Source organism: Aspergillus sclerotioniger (assembly GCF_003184525.1).
Source record: "Aspergillus sclerotioniger CBS 115572 chromosome Unknown BO94scaffold_21, whole genome shotgun sequence".
Lineage (NCBI taxonomy): Eukaryota > Fungi > Ascomycota > Eurotiomycetes > Eurotiales > Aspergillaceae > Aspergillus > Aspergillus sclerotioniger.
In genome coordinates this window covers 561,655-577,676 of record NW_020291011.1, presented here as the reverse complement: position 1 = coordinate 577,676, position 16,022 = coordinate 561,655, and the positions used below count along the sequence as shown (strand labels likewise).

The following is a 16,022-nucleotide window of genomic DNA, read 5'->3' as shown; positions in this document are numbered from 1 at the left end:
TGCATCACTAGTCATGAGCCATGCCATGCCATGGTGCCAGGGCACGTGATCCGGAGTAACAGGTTAGGTGGCACTTCCGCCCGGGGTAACTATCTTCCGCCCCGGATGACGGGCGCGTCCCAGAAACTGATGTTCATTAGCCAGTCAGCCAGCCGGTGCAGCATCATAAGCACGCAGCCAGCCCAGGTACGGCACCAGTGGTCCGGCTTCAAGACAACCACGCATACCTCGGAGATGCAGTCATGAGTTCGCCCTTCCCTTACTTCTTGTAATGTTTTATTATTGGACCCAGTCACTTGTATCCTTTCTGTTTCATGCCTCAGTATATTAACCAATCGAATCTTGACTGTTTATCTCCCCGTCGCTCTTCAGCGTGAGTGCATGTGCAAACGTGTCCGATTTGTGGCTTGGACTGACGCCGGCTCACTAGTGGAGGGATCTAACATTCAGCAAGCATGGCACAAAATGACGTGGCCGTATGGAATCCGGCGCTCAGATCAGACGACAATGCCACCCCGTCCCGACTGGCCCGACTCCTCTAGAAATAGATACGGCGATAGAAGCCACAACGATTCCCCTTGGCTCCCCTATGGAGACTCCCCATGAGCTTACCATCAGCGACATTGCTTTTCCGGACCCCGACACTGCTGTTCCCCCGCAAGAAGCAGCTATCCCGGATATGACCGACTCCTATTCCTTGCCAAACCCCGGTCAAGTCGCAACTCACGATGAAGTGCCCGAAACTTCCTCCGATGGCACCGAGGCGATGCCGGAGGTGACCTATGATCAGAGCTACCCGATTCTGGACGAATCCCAGACGGAACACGGTCATGATAAGGATGTGCCTCTGGGTGATACCGATGGTCACATAACGGAAGTCCAGCCAATACAGCATCAAGAAGAGGAGGAAAATCCTCCAGTTGAGACTATCCATGCGCAACCTTTGGATGCAGAATCTGGCCATGATAAGGATGTGCCTATGGATGATACTGAGGATCAAGTGGAAGAAGTCCAGCCTATCCAGCACCAAGAAGCAACTGATGCGCCAGTAATGAACACGGAACATGGTCATGATGATGCGCTTGTGGATGGTACCGAGGGTCAAGTGGTGGAATCCCAGCCCCAGGAAGACGAGCTTCCTCCAACTGAGACTACCGATGTGCAAGCTCTGGATGCGGAACCTGGCCATGGTGAGGATGTGCTTATAAATAGCACGGGCCAAGTGGTGGAAGTCGAGCCTCCACAGGACGAAGGACAATCTCTTCCAACTGAGACAATTGAAACGCAAGCTTTGGACGCAGAGGAAGGAAACACAACACACACCAGCGAGCAGGACGAGTATGAACCTGCAGACACCAATGGCGAGGCTGAGAACAATGACGACATCTGGGGAGGTCCTGCCAATGAGGACGCCGCGGAGGATGATTTCTTTAACCAGTTGAAGACACAGACAAAGCCGATCTATGTACCCGCGGAAACTGAATCTCGATTCGAGGAGGGCGTCCCATTACTGGATGATACCCCCGAGTCACCGGCTAAGCCGACTGCGCCAGAGGAGAGTCAAATCGATAACTTCTTTGCTGGCGATGAAGATGAAGAGGATGGATTTTTCAAGACTGTCCAGAGCTCTGCGCCTCCAGAAGAATCTGAGGCACCATCACATATCACGCGCAAGAGCACGTTCCAAGTCATGGACTCCCTCGGTGTTTCACCGGATTCTCCGATGAGCGATGCGGACCCCGCTGCGCAAGAGTTCGATAGCGTTTTGGCTGCTGCCGCGTCTGAGAACAATGTCAAAAAGTCGTCTTCGGAAGAGGACTTGGCCGCCCGCTGGGAGGCCGAGCTTTCCGAAGAACCGGTGGTAGCTGCTCCTACCGAGGACGATCTGGCGGCGCGGTGGCAGATGGAACTCGATGACGATGACGACCTACTTTTAGAGGATGAGGTCGCCGAGGCCCCTGCAGTGGATCAGGGACCGGCTCTTCAGAATATCAACGGTGCTCCCCCGAGCTTAAGCAGTCCCTTTGGCACTCCGCAGATCTCCACAGCTGCTTACACGCCGCATCAGCCATCCACCTCGGATTTGCTTCATGGGATACCCCTACCAGGTGCAGCACCTCCGGCAAACATTGCAGCATCTGCAGACTATTTCGCGCGACAGCCTCCGCCGAGTGCTGGTGCAAACAAAGCAGAAAGCTTTGCTGAACGGGCGAAGGAAGGTTACAGATCACCATATGACCTTCCGGAAGATCTTACGCGATCTCGACGGCCTGTTGCCAGTCATAAGCCAGTGGTCACACAACCTGGTAGTACTCCACCTCCCCCACGGAGCAATAGCATTCCAGTGCCTCCCCCGAATCCCTCGACTGTGTCAGCACCCCGGATGAGCACACCTCCGGCCGGAACATCATCAACAGCAACAATGGCCGCTCCTAAGAACTTTTATGAAGAGCTTCCTCTACCACCTCCTCGGACGCAGTCTCGACAGGCCAGCTCCGGACGGTACACGCCCGGTGCCAATGCAGCGCCGGCTGCGACATCCCATCCGCCTCCGCCGCCGGCCAATCCATATGCCAGCCTTCCTGTTGCGACCCCGCCGGCTGTTGATGCTTATACCCCCCCTCCAATCCAGCAACCCGAAAGACTAGATTCGTATGGAAGCCTTTCGGCTCTCAGTGCCCCAAGCGGTTCGTCTGCTCCTCCCGTCACTTCGAGGTACTCGCCAAAACCCCCTACTGTGCAAGCCGGCATAAAGCCGCCGCCGTCCCCTAGATATTCTCCGGCACCTCCTCCAGCCGTCACCGCACCACCGACTCGCAATCGCTATGCCTCTCAGCCGTCTATTCCGCCCATTCAGGGAACTGCACTTCCCTTCCAGCCTCGCACTTCGAGCCCCCTGGCTTACCATGAGAAGGTGTCTTATCGTTCCCATGAGAATCTCGACCAGCAACTTTCCATGGAACCGCCAGCTAGTATTCCGCCCATTGAGGTGCAGGAGCAGCCAAGTGGCCCTGCTGTAAACTCTCCTACCGTATCGTCTGGATTTGCGTTTGGTCCGGAGACTGTGAGCGGGGATGCCAGCGCACACCAAATGTCCCAGCAGCCGATGTCTCCTCCCAGAAATCAGTATGCTCCTCCGGACTATGTGGATGAGTTTTCGAAACGCGTTGCCCCAATTGGCAGCGTTCCACCAGCACCCGTAGCACCGGCTGAGGACTCGCCATTTGTCCCTCCGCGCAGGTCATTGACACAATCTCCAGGTCAGCAAGCGCTGGGCCCAAGGTTGTCTGTGCCCACGGTCGATCCCCTTCAAAGGCCTGCGTCTGTTCATGGCTCTGGGTCTCCAATAAAGGCTGTGAATCCTTACGCACCAGTCCAGGTCTCGGCACACAACCGTGTCGCCTCCCAGCCTCTCGACTTCATTCCTCCTACTGATGACCAGCAGTTTGATCCCCTCGAACGCTGGAAAGGTGCTCCGATTGTTAAGTTTGGATTTGGTGGTGCGATCCTCTCGTGCTCCCCCAAACACATTCCCCGATACTCTGCGGGCCAAGCCACTCCTAAGATCAAGTCCAGCCCCGGAGAGGTAAAGATTCATCAGCTCAGTGACTGGATTTCTACGCCTGATACTATCGTGCGACACCCGGGACCTCTGAAATCCAAATCTAAAAAGAAGGACCTACTTGCTTGGCTCTCCAGCAAAATCGCTGCGTTCGAAAATGAAGGTATCCCGGAGAGTTCTCGACTGCATCCAGACTCCCAGAAGAGAAACGATGAGAAGATCCTGCTATGGAAGGTCGTTCGCGTCTTGGTCGAACATGACGGTGTTCTTGAAGGATCCCCTGATGTTCAGAAGTCCTTGCGTCAGATCATATTTCCACACTTGCAGGACGGTGACTCCGAACAGACCTATGGCGGCAGCCTGCCATCCTTCAACACCAGCCAGCCGTTGGATTCTCCGTCTCGTCCGGATGCTGTTGATCCCCAAGCGATAGAGAATGTTCGTAATAACCTTCTCTTAGGTGAGCGTGAAAAGGCTGTCTGGGGCGCAGTGGACCATCGTCTATGGGGACATGCCATGATCATAGCGTCAACAATGGACAAACCTGTCTGGAAGCAGGTTGTTCAGGAATTTGTGCGACGCGAAGTGAGGTCTGCCTCAGGCAACACCGAATCGCTTGCAGCTCTCTATGAGATCTTTGCCGGGAATGTCGAAGAGAGCGTCGACGAGCTTGTGCCTCCCTCCGCTAGGGCTGGGTTGCAGATGGTCAGCAAAGTCAATGGACAGGGACCCCCGAAGAATGCACTTGATGGTCTCGACAGCTGGAGGGATACCTTGGGTCTGGTGTTGAGCAACCGCAGCCCCGAAGACCACCAGGCGCTATTAGCCCTTGGCCGGCTTTTATCATCCTATGGCCGAATTGAGGCTGCACATATCTGCTTCATCTTCTCTCGAGCTGCTGTATTTGGCGGTGTGGATGATCCGCAGGCGAGCGTGGTCCTCCTCGGAGCTGATCACCAGCACATGTCGTCTGCTGCGTTGCAGGATGATAATTCCATTCTACTGACTGAAGCATACGAATATGCTACCTCTGTTCTTTCGGCTTCTCCTAAGCCTGTGCTACCCCATCTTCTCGCATTTAAATTGGTACATGCTTGCTCTCTCGCAGACCAAGGCCGCAAATCGGAAGCTCAGCAGTATTGTGATGCAATTGCAGCTACCCTGAAAGCAACTACCAAGCCATCAACCTATCATCACCAGCACTTGTATTTCGGAGTTGATGAGCTCTCGGCACGTCTGAGACAAACAACCAGCGACGGCGGATCATCCTGGATTTCTAGACCCAGCATGGAGAAGGTCTCTGGGTCGATGTGGGCGAAATTCAATAGTTTCGTCGCTGGTGAGGATAACGAAGCTGCATCTGCTGGTTCCACAAAGGCTGGCGATGGAGATATCGGGCCATTTGCCAAGATCGCCGGTACGCCTACTGTTAGTCGCTCACCTTCCATGTCGGATATTTACGCACCATACGCTGCACAACCGAACTATAGCAGTGGTCCGTCGCGGTACCAGCCAAACAACCAATATGCCCCAACCTCTTCTCCTGAGCAGTTGCGCGGCAGATCATCCCTCGACTCCCAGAGATCTTCTTCGTACGGGTTTGGTTATGGCCAGCGACGGGGATCGCAAGAACCTTCAACCCCGGTTGAGAGCAATATGTATCAAGGGGGGATGCCTTTCAACTCTCCGCCCGCTACTGGCTATCAGTCGACCCCTCCTCAGACGTCTTATATGCCTCTTGCGCCAGTCAAAGAAGACCTGGCCCCTCAGTCCCATGCCGACGCCTCGAGTGCCCCGGTACAAGAAGCATTTGGCAGCGGTTCTCCGTATCAGCCACCAGGTTACGGTTCCTTTGGTCAGCCATTCATGAATCAGCCTTCCGAAACAGCGCCTACTTCAGATGCGGGTGGTTATATGCCTCCAACTGGGAGCGGCGGCTATGAAGCTCCCTCCGGTGAAAGTCATGTGGAACCTGCAACGGCCATGCCGGAAGAAAGCAACGATGAAGAGCCACCAAAGAAGAAATCCTTCATGGATGATGACGATGAGGATGATCTAGCCGCCCGTGCTGCTGCCATCCAGAAGGCTGAAAAGGCACGCAAGGACCGGGAAGCGGATGAAGCCTTTAGAAAAGCCGCAGAGGCGGATGGTGAGTGCTCCTCGCAGATTTCCTGAAAATGTATCACTAACCTGCGTATAGCTCAGAAACCTGCACCCGCTAAGAAGGGATGGTTCGGAGGGTGGTTCGGTGGTGCTGCTGGCAGCGGGAAGAAAGAGGGCGAGATATCCAACAAACCCATTCGGGCCAAGCTTGGCGAGGAGAACTCGTTCTACTACGACACTGATCTGAAGAAATGGGTCAACAAGAAAGACCCCGGCAGTGCTACTGCCGCCCGCGCCACACCGCCGCCCCCACGAGCTTCGGCACCTCCCAGCAGAACCGCCAGTGGCAGCAGTGCAGCACCACCTCCTCCTGCGTCAGGACCATCTCCGATGTTGTCGGGTCCTGGCAGTCGGCCACCTTCTACCACCGGGGTCCCACCTCATCCCGGCAGTCCAGGTCCATCTTCGCTGGGTCTCCCTCCTCCCTCCATCCAACGGTCCGTCTCTACCGGTGCCGCCATGCCCACGCCACCAATCGGTTTGGCAGCACCCCCCAGGCCTGCGACTTCTCTGAGCAATGCCAGTTCAATCGACGACCTGCTCGGGGCCCCACAAGCTCGCAAAGGCCCCGCAGCTAGAGGAAAGAAGAAGGGGCGTTATGTTGACGTGATGGCAAAATAATCCACTGCCATGTCAATGCAACAAAATACCGCTGCGGCCATTACTAGGCCCGAGTGTCTTGTTTCTGTTAATTTATTACTTTTTTCCTACTCTGGTAATGTCTAACGAATCCCCCATTGAACTTGGTTCTCCGTTTGCATTGGCACTTTTATGAAGCGCGTCCTGGCTTTTGCCTGGTTTAGAACATGGCTGAGCTTGCACTTGTCCAAAAGTCTCGCATGCTGTCTTCTTCGAAAGCAAGACGGCTTCTCCATCTTCCCGGGCGTTTCTTGCATCACCTCCTTACTTATCTTGTATTTATGCATATATGTTTATTTCTTTTTTCTTTTCTTTTCTTTTCTTCTTTCTTTCTTTCCTTTGTCGCCTCTGAGATGACGATATGTCTGTCGGAGGCCATTTCTGCCTCGGGACAAGTGTACTATATGGCTCTTTGAACGATTAATTAATACATGCTTGATATTACCTGCTGCTGTTTATGAATATAGAGTCAGAATTTTCTTAACTTGATGTTTTTACGTGTTGTTTCAGATAGAGCTCGGATATCATACATAGTACTTACTCCAATAATAGCATCTAAATAACAACGCTGCTCATATTGAGGCTCATATTCCGACATCCGTATATCCTCTGATCCAATATCTTACTCATCGACCCTCGTAAAACAATTATGACAATACCCCCTCCCTTGTTCACTACTCCACCGCATAAGAGTTGAGATAATACTGCAAGAAACATCGTTAATCCCCACACAACCCAATAAACAGACCAGACAACCAACAAACTCACCGTCAAACACGAATCCTCCTCATTCCAGCTCCCGGGCAGGAAAACATACAGCACCAAAGCCGTCTCGTTAATGAATGCTATCGAAAGTCATTAGCCCTCGCCATATACCACAAATCCCCAAAAGAAGGGAGAGACGTAAGGAAAAACTCACAAGCCACAACCCTCGGGTTCAACCTCCCCACACTCAAAATCCGACTCCAATCCTTCCCATCAATCCTGACCCTCGCCCACCCGGCCTCATCATCCGCCGCAAACCCCCTCATCCTCTCACTTGGCAACTGCTCTAGTTCGCCCTGCCCCAGCTGTCCCGGATCCAAACTCGGATTCAACAAATCCGTCCACGTACTGGAAATCCGGAACGCGTCGGTCCCGATTGAAATTCGTAACGAACCGTGCATATTCGCAGCGAGCTCGAGTTTTGGTGACGCGGTGGTTGTTGTCGATGATGATGGGGTTTTGGACTCAGTTGCTAGTTTCGTGAATCGCTCCGAGATACCTTTCAAATGAATCAAGCTGGGAAGAAGGATATTGACGTCCGGGTCTCGAACTCGTGGTTGGTGGAGCCCCTCGACGGCGGATTCATGGAGCACTTTGACGGGGATTTCCTGCGTGATTACGGTTTCGCGTTCGCGGGGACCGGAGGGACGGGGATTGGTGGTGGTGTTGGTGTTGGCTGTTGAGGATGTTGTGGAGGGGTGCTCAGTGTTGGTGTTTTCAGGGATACCCAGGGCATTGGAGCCCGATGTCCAGGATGTGGCGCGGATGGTCAGCGCCAGGAGAGGCACGTTACCTTTTTTGGTCAATCTCAGGTTGGCGGATTTGGAGGCTACGGCGGAGCGGAGGGCGCGGTGTAGTGAGCCGATGGGGACTTCGAGATTGATTACCCCCGTGTTGGACTCGAGGATGTAGGATTCTTCTTCGAAGATGGAGTCCTGAGTGGTGGGTTAGGATGAGTAGGGAAGAAGAGGGGGGAAGAGAGGACGTACGACAGGGAGTTGGGCCCATACTTGGGTGCCTTGGTCGGGGATGATGGTAAATCGGACGATGCCTCCTTCGAGGCGCATCCAACAGACCTTGCCCAGGGAGGAGAGGGAGGCGGTTAGTTCTGGTTGTTGGTATACATGGTTAGTGGTGTGGGTTTATTGGATTCTATGGGTTTTGGGTATGTTGGGGTGCTGGACATGGTTGAACGCGATCGCCGAGGATGGAGAAGGTGCAATGACACGTACTGGAGAAGATGGACGCGTTGGCTAATTGACTTCGGAAGCGCATCTTGACGTTGTTGTATAGATTGATGGTGGTGGAAGAGTATTGAAGATGGTCGAAGTGCTTATCGATGATCGGCCGCGGCTGTGGGGAACCGCGGTCCAATCGAAGCTACAAGCCAGTGACGGACTCTGTCTGGCCTGGTCTGGCGGGCATCTGGCGGGTGGATACAATCGCGTTGTGTTTGGGTCCGGAGTAAATATAAGCACCTTTTTCATAGTAGTTAAGAGTTATCTGAGTGTATATTCATTGGTTGGTCATTCACCATGTAGTTTGCCATTATTGTTGTGGTCATCGGTTACGTGTCTTCGGCTGTAAGTTGTAAGATATCTCGCAACTATCAGCTTTCCTTGACGCAGTACTATGTTTTTTATTTATTAGTATCTACTACCCGTCGTCACGGGCTCTGATGCTAGATTTCATGCGAATCATGGAGCTGCTTCTGCATAACCCTCGAAGAGCAATCAAATATCACTGCATCATAGCCACAGAGATCTAGAGTTTGATTGTGACCCAACCACATGCGTCTCGACACGAAATCTTCGATAGTCCTCTTCATGAAGCTTCGTCGATCATGATCACCGGGCTCCTAAGCAGTACGGTACGGTATGGCTATCAGCTTTGATCTCTAAAATTTACCAGATTGCAACACACACACACACACACACACACACAGAGAGAGAGAGATAGAGGGGGGGGGGGGGGGGGGAGAGGTATGCCTCGACAGCTCAAGCATGTAAAAGAGCTTCTGGTATGTTGACTGTTATGAAACATCTCACTATCCCACAGTTTTTATCGAGCATATCGCAGAATAACTCGGGGTGGCGCTCCTGCCCACACAGCTTCTGCCACTGAACCAACCCCCTTATCCTTATCCTGGCTGAGCTAATGTGTCTAGACCGTTGCGCTAGGATTCCTTTCTTCCCCCGACTGCAGAAAAAGACTCCTTGCGGATGCCGAAAGAATGGGATAGCCGTTTGGATGCTGTGGTGTTGTGCGCCCCTGGCTATGTTTCCGCCAGATGTCTCCCACGTGGTTCATAACAAGTTGTTCGATCTTCCTTACATTCAGATTTGCCTTGCTGACACAATATTTGGTTAGGTTCTGTTCCGTTCCTGATTATAGCAGCAGCACTACACGAAGGGTCACGTCCCTTGCTCCTTTCGAGGGGAGCTCATGAAGTTTTAATATCCCTGCTAATGGTTTAATCTTAGATACACCCCTCATTCGCTGAAGAAGAGATGGAGGTTGGCGACATCGTTTCACAATCACAAATCCCTCCTCCTTTGCTTTGTTGCTGCTGATCGGTGCATTGTCGATTCATACCTTCCTATTGGTCTTTGAGAAGGGAGAGGCTGAAACAGTAACGGTGCGCGATCGCGTGGTGGAATATTTACGAAGGGATTTGCGATTCCTCATATGCCAATGATCGAGTAAAATGGGGGGAAGGACACCACCATGGATGTTGTGGGAGAGCTGGGGCCAATTCAACGGCTACCGAAACCGCTACCGACACGACGGTCGACATGGGCGGGAGAGGATGAAAGGTGAAGGGAGAGCGAGATAGGATATGCAAGGGAGGGTCGATCACTGATCTACTATCCGGGCCTTTAACTCTCCGCCCGAGCAATCAGACGAGAGCACCACCAAGGCCATTGCAGAGCGGTCGAAGCGACGGGTGCGGGGGCCCAAGTTGAGGATGATGCAATGGATTATTCCACGGATGAGGCGGCATTGGCCACGGCCATTTATTATGACAGCCGTATAAAGAGCGGATCATTTTGGGTCCGCGGCGCTCCGAGGGAGGCACCGATGCATGGGACTGGATCCTCGTGTGAGACATTAAGGAGGGATATTTTTTTCGCGACAGGAACCCACCGGCCACTGTATGTCGCACAGGACATCTGCAGTTGCTGATGACAGATCTTGGTATGGACAGATTGCTTGCAGCAGCGGTGGGATGGGATGGAATGGACGTGATGTTCCTCGAGGATTGGTACCAAATTGTGGAAGACTCTGGTACTAGTACTGACGGCTGGGGTCAAACCTAGAAACAGGACAAGGGAAAAGGAAAAGGAAAAGGTTAACAAGGCAGCAGCTGCAGCTATCCAGATTGGCGAGGGAACCACCGGATGAAGCGCCGAGCATCAGCATCAGCATCAGCACCGGCACCGGCATCCCTCCTCCTCCTCTTCCTTCCCAATGAACTTAGTATCTAGCTAGCATTGTAATTTTCCTACCTAATGATGGTATCTCCACAAGCTACGTAGGTTCGTCTAAAGAGCTCGAGACCAGCCAGGTCACGACCGGGGCGCGGTATCTTTAGTAACGGGAGCCCCTATTGGCGCGGCTCCACCCTTTTCTGACGGGCCTCCCAAAGTCCCAAACCGCGCGCCTCCGTCCACGCCATCACCAACTCACCTGTGCATATCCCCGTCTTCGAATCATCGTCGCCACTAAGTCATTCTCTTGGGTCAAGAGCTGGTCTCCTCCGATCTCAATCATCCCACCCTCGTTATCTTGCTCATCCTGCCGCCACTTAACTCTCTCTTCCTGCAACCCCCCCAATCCCTCAGCCCTTTTGAGGCCTGCAGTGTGATCTATCATCACCCATCGAACTCTCGCCAGAGTTCTTATTCTCTCTCATTTCTTTTTTTTCGCCCTAGTTCCCTCTCCGTTCTTTCGTCAACTTCCGGGCGCTCTCTCAGGCTGCGATTCGATATCACCCAGATCCGTTCCCTCACCTCCGCATCTTTCCGTCCGTTGTATCGCGACTTCCCCTGCCCATCTGCTTCCCCCTCCCCCGACCCTTTGGCTGTCACTTTAATAGCTTTGGCGGGATCGCGTCAGCATGCTTGCTCTTCAGCTACACACACTCTCTCTCACTCTCGATACCACAGCTCGACCCCCGTCACTCAAACCCCGTTACTGATTATTCGCGACACTGACTCGACCCGGTTTTCTGGGACCCGTCGTTCTCCGGGAGGTTGCCGTTCTATCCCGACATGGCCAGCAGTCGCGTTAACCCCCTTCCAACTCACCTCATCACCACGGCGCGGTCCCAATCACCGGGCCGGCCGGCGGTACCCAACTACCAGACCATCGACCCTCTTCTTGGCAACTTGTCGCCCGAATCAACCCTCCAGGCCCTTTCCTCAACCGACGCCGTGCCCAGGAATGAACAGGTCGCCCACGACATCCTCTCGAAAAGTATATCCCAGGTCTCCCCGGCAGAGCGCGCCCTCGGTATTCGCGCCGCAGTTGCGGCCCAGAAGCTCAATCTCTGGTACAAGGAAGTTCAGTCTTGGGACTGGCCCAAGCGGACCGATGCTCATCTCGGGAAGGGGTTCGTCCCCCCTTCCGGCGCTCCCGACGATGAGTATTGTGGAAGTCTTCCGGTAGCCGTGGTGGATGAACATGAAAAGCGGATCGAGGAGATCCGGGATGGTCTGGAAGTTCTGGACGTTGACGAGCTTAAAGAGCACGTTCTCAATGCCCACATTCCAGCGCGGTCTCGGCCTTCGTCATCCAATAGCACCCTATCGGTGCCTCCCCCGCTCAGTTATGTGCAATTGAGCGACTTCACCGCCGTAATTACCGCCACCATTCTTCGGGCCCTTCCTCTCCTCTCTCGCTTGAACAGTCTCCTTGCTACCTGGGATGTCCGATTGCTGGTTTTGCGCCAGATACCCGAGCTGCTGCGGAGACTGCGACTGGCTCGTTCGGAATTGGATTCCGCTCTGGGCTTGTTAAAGTCGCCCACTCTCCCTGGCGAGACAGATCCCTTGTATTCCCGCTCCAATTATCATGCCAAACGGGCTATCTTAGAAGCAACGGTTGTGTCTGCGGGCCGCCAATTGGACCGTGTACTTGATGCGCTTGAAGGACGGGAGGATTCACTCCCCGAGAGCTGGATTGACGATCTCGAGGGCATCGAGTCCGAGTTTGGCACGTGGGTCATGGAAGCCGAAAGGCGTACTGTCGAAAACGAATGGCGGATGACGATCAGCACAGACCAAGGTGCCAAACAGGACAGCCCGCGGGATACGTCGACGCAGCCGTCACACGAGATAAGAGATCCCGAAAAACTCTCCCTTACCACGTCAGGGTCCGTGCCGCAGACTAGTCACCTCTTCCCTATGGAGACTATTGCCGAAGAGGAATCCAGTCCCACTGAGCCGTCGCCCTCGATTGAAGCTCCCGCTGAACAAATCATCGCGGTCCCGGAACCGATTGTCGCACCTGCTTCTCACAATGCGAATCCCAACCGTTCATCTCCTAGTTCTTCGGCTACCACAGATGCTTCAGATAACCTAATCTCGAACTCTGAGCCTATTATCGCTCTACAGAAGGACTCAACGCCTACCTCTTCGATCCTCGCTTTCACCACCAATGCCTTGAACGAGGTGGATGACCTGGCCGACGAACCTCGCGCTATCGAATCGGCTAGCCCGAAGGATACGCAGCCTACGGAGGCGTTGGAGAATAAAATAATCGCGAGCGCCTCCGATGAATCGCCTCTGGAAGAATATTCTCCCGAGCGTGATTCCCCATTGCTTGTTGAAGAACAAGTGAATGCATCTCTTCCTTCCGCAGACCTACATGAAACACCTCTTTCTTTACAGGAAGATGCAACCCCACGAGCTTCTCTAGACATTCAGTCAGAGGAGGTGGAGACTTGTCGCCCTTTCCAATTCATCTCAGATGCGCCCGTATTTACTCCAAAGAAGGAGCGCACAGATCCCATGTCATTGCTTCACCTTGACGAATCTTCTCGTCATTCGTCGCCTGCAAACAGCTTACAGCCGCCTGCCAGCCCTGATGCGCCGTCATCTGATGCCGGTAGTGTAATCGTACGGCGACGAACGAGTATGATGCAGTCGCCCCTCAGTCAGCAGAGGGGGGTCTCAGAAGACGATGAAGCGACACTGTTTGAAGTTGACAGCGCCAATCCCGTGATTGAAACCTCTGATGAACGACAGCCCGCTTCCGTTGAACATCAAACACCCAGTCTGGTCAGTGACACGGTCCAGGCTGTGTCTACTGAAGCTCCTTCGGTGCTAGACTCGTTCCCGGTGCTGCCTATCAATGCTTCCCCCAAGTCACCGACGAAGCCGATAATCTCCGACAGTGACAGGCAGTCTTCAACTTTCCCTACGAGCATCGCACACGAGGAGACTAATGATGGTTGTACTTCCAAAAAGCCCCTTGAGAGCCCGATCAAACTATCCAAAACTCGGCCGGAGCGCTTGTATCTCGAACAGGAGAAATCGAAGTCTCGGGGCCGGCGGACGTCGGATGCCTCGTCTTTATCAGACTACCCGTCCCTTGTGTCAAGCCCCGAGGTTCACGAGCCTCAAACCTCTTCTTCTGATGGGACACCTCTGCTGCTTGAAACCCCTCCGCCATTCCACGAAGGCTATCAGTCATCCGACCCCATACCACCCGGTAGCGACCATACCCTGCGAGAAGATCGTCTATTCCGCCTAGACAACCAAAAGCCGTCACCACGCGCCAACTTCGCCCATAACCGAAACCTCAGTCTTCCCCTACAGCGCTTTATCAACGAAAGGCTGGAGATGAATTACGAAGATGAAAGCGGCAGTGATTTAGATGGCCCTAGTCACAACAGAAAATCAACCGATGTCTATGCGGATCTACGCCTCGGCCAGAAAAGAGCACTATTGCCTCCGCATAATGGCAGGTCCTCCATTTCGACCAATATTGCGCGACGTTCTGCGACCCAAATCCTCGATGCGCCTCGTGAAGAAAGCCCCAGACCGATCAGCAATGCCGCCCCTAAGGTTTTGTCTAAGGCTTGGGAGCACAGGAAGAGTTCCGCACCGAAGCATGCAAATCGCAGTGCTTTGAAGTCCGAACCACCTGCGCATTCGACCACCACGCGCTTGAGGAGACAGTTGACTGCGCATCCTAGCCTCGAAAGTATTGGGGCTTATAGGTCTAACGGTCGATCTAGTGATGAAGCCTCGTCGGTTACAGCTTTTTCCAAGCCCGGGTCTCGGCCATCTACGCCGGGCTCTCAGTTGAGGAAGCCCAGAGATCATCTAGACGAGAAAATCACCTCTATCCTGTCGACACTCCCTACTCGAATCCACCTGATGTCAGCTGATGAGAAAGACTTTGATCTTTCCTCCGTGGCGACATCAATTCCCTTGAAGGCCAGGGAACGATTCCGTTCTATATCGCCCCAGGGCACGCCGTCACGTAGTAGCACGCCCACTCCGTCCTTGACACTGACACCTGCCCCCTCGCGCAGGAGGTATTCTCATGCACACGCCCCCGAGGAGAGCTCCGTGAAGCTCTATCACCTGCATCGGGGGGGAAAGTCCGCTCCGACGAAACTTTTCGTTCGATCAGTGGGTGAAAGTGGGGAGCGCGTCATGGTTCGGGTCGGAGGTGGGTGGGCAGACCTCGGCGAATACCTGAGGGAATACGCCATTCACCATGGCCGTCGACATGTTTCAGACACGCCTCGTGTGGAGGTCCAGGGCTTGACGACCCGTACCTCCCCCACGTACTCCGCCAGTGGGCGCCGCACTCCCTCCCGCCCGCGGTCCGTCATCAGCAATCGGCCATCATCTTCGCTGGCTATGCGCAAGACCAGACGGACGTCGAACGTGTCGGATGTGACAGAGTTCAGGGCAGGTGGGGAGATGCTTAACGCCTCGTACTCACCTATATCGACGGTTTCATCGCGCAGACGACTGTCAGCTTCATCCAACGCCTCAATGGGCGCGGCCTCTTCAGCGAGCGAGTTCCGCCACGGATCATCGTGTTCTCCTTCTACCACTGCTGCTGGCGGTAGCTCCCATTCGATCCCGCTTGGCCTTGCAGGGCCAAAGCCACGGCCGAGACATGTCACCATCAGCCCAGAGAGTGAGGCGTGGGTCGAAGACGTTCTCGGCCAAGCTCGGAGGAGCTCGTCCTTGAGGCCGTACAACTATGTGCCGCCGCAGGACCAAGAGCCTGCATCAAGCAAAGCTCCCACCATCCCTAAATCCCGAAGCATCAGCGACCTTGGAATGGCTGGTTCTAGCAGGCGTGTCGCACTACGCGGGCTTGCAAAACGCTAAGCCCCTCCATACCCTCTACCTAATCCTAATTCTCCATACTCCGACCTCATCTACACTCTTTCTCCCTCCTCCCCGACCCCTTTACCTGCTTTGTCTACTAGTACTGGCGTTTGCCGTTTGCCTGGTGTTTCGGTGTGGACACGGGGTACTAAAAGTGTTAGACAGCATTGTCCGTTTTTTTTCGGTTGCATTCTCAGGGCGAACAATCTTTTTTCTTCTTTATCCTCTTCCTCCCTCTCATACCAGACATATACACCATATCGTCTTGGTTCATCTTCATTTACCAGTGCATCAGCGGGATTCTTTTCTTCCATTCTTGTTTCTTATCTTTCTCCATCCTTCTCTCTGTTGTTGGGGATCGTTTGATTAATTTTGGTCCTGGTTGACCGCATCTGTTTTACTCTATCTTGTCGACTCCTGTCTGCTTGTTACTTAGCCCTTGTGATTGTATGTAGATAGATACCCTTAAGTAAGGTTGGGTTCTTTTGCTATTGTTGTTGTTGTTATCGGTGGTGATGATGGTGGTTCTC

General features: G+C 53.7%; 4 protein-coding genes across 4 annotated transcripts; 3 read left to right on the top strand and 1 right to left on the bottom strand.

Annotated features, from left to right (window-relative positions):
- Positions 1-478: 478 nt before the first annotated feature.
- Positions 479-6,346, top strand: sec16 (COPII coat assembly protein SEC16; the record flags this gene model as incomplete). The annotated part of the gene is made up of 2 exons (XM_025613386.1): positions 479-5,711; positions 5,763-6,346. The coding sequence occupies 2 exons, from the start codon at positions 479-481 to the stop codon at positions 6,344-6,346; spliced, it is 5,817 nt and encodes a 1,938-aa protein (XP_025465529.1).
- Positions 6,347-6,417: 71 nt separating this feature from the next.
- BO94DRAFT_152862 (uncharacterized protein) lies at positions 6,418-6,889 on the top strand. Its single transcript, XM_025605813.1, has one exon. The coding sequence runs from the start codon at positions 6,532-6,534 to the stop codon at positions 6,778-6,780; it is 249 nt and encodes an 82-aa protein (XP_025465528.1). The 5' UTR covers positions 6,418-6,531; the 3' UTR covers positions 6,781-6,889.
- Positions 6,890-6,963: 74 nt separating this feature from the next.
- On the bottom strand, positions 6,964-8,459 carry BO94DRAFT_537076 (checkpoint protein HUS1 family protein). The gene is made up of 5 exons (XM_025612189.1): positions 8,362-8,459; positions 8,119-8,237; positions 7,284-8,064; positions 7,133-7,209; positions 6,964-7,068 (listed from the first exon to the last, which is right to left on the bottom strand). Exons 1-5 carry the CDS (start codon positions 8,402-8,404, stop codon positions 7,039-7,041), a joined length of 1,050 nt encoding a protein of 349 aa, XP_025465527.1. The 5' UTR covers positions 8,405-8,459; the 3' UTR covers positions 6,964-7,038.
- Positions 8,460-11,403: 2,944 nt separating this feature from the next.
- On the top strand, positions 11,404-15,492 carry BO94DRAFT_587663 (GAS2 domain protein; the record flags this gene model as incomplete). The annotated part of the gene is made up of 1 exon (XM_025615844.1): positions 11,404-15,492. The coding sequence occupies one exon, from the start codon at positions 11,404-11,406 to the stop codon at positions 15,490-15,492; it is 4,089 nt and encodes a 1,362-aa protein (XP_025465526.1).
- Between the last annotated feature and the right edge of the window lie 530 nt (positions 15,493-16,022).

Coding starts and splice junctions, on each gene's coding strand:
- BO94DRAFT_152862 (XM_025605813.1), top strand. CDS start 6,532: ATGGCTGAGCTTGCACTTGTCCAAAAGTCTCGCATGCTGTCTTCTTCG.
- BO94DRAFT_537076 (XM_025612189.1), bottom strand. CDS start 8,404: ATGCGCTTCCGAAGTCAATTAGCCAACGCGTCCATCTTCTCCA. Junction 8,238..8,361: donor CAACGCGTCCATCTTCTCCA/GTACGTGTCATT, acceptor ACCAACAACCAG/AACTAACCGCCTCCCTCTCC. Junction 8,065..8,118: donor TATGGGCCCAACTCCCTGTC/GTACGTCCTCTC, acceptor CCCACCACTCAG/GACTCCATCTTCGAAGAAGA.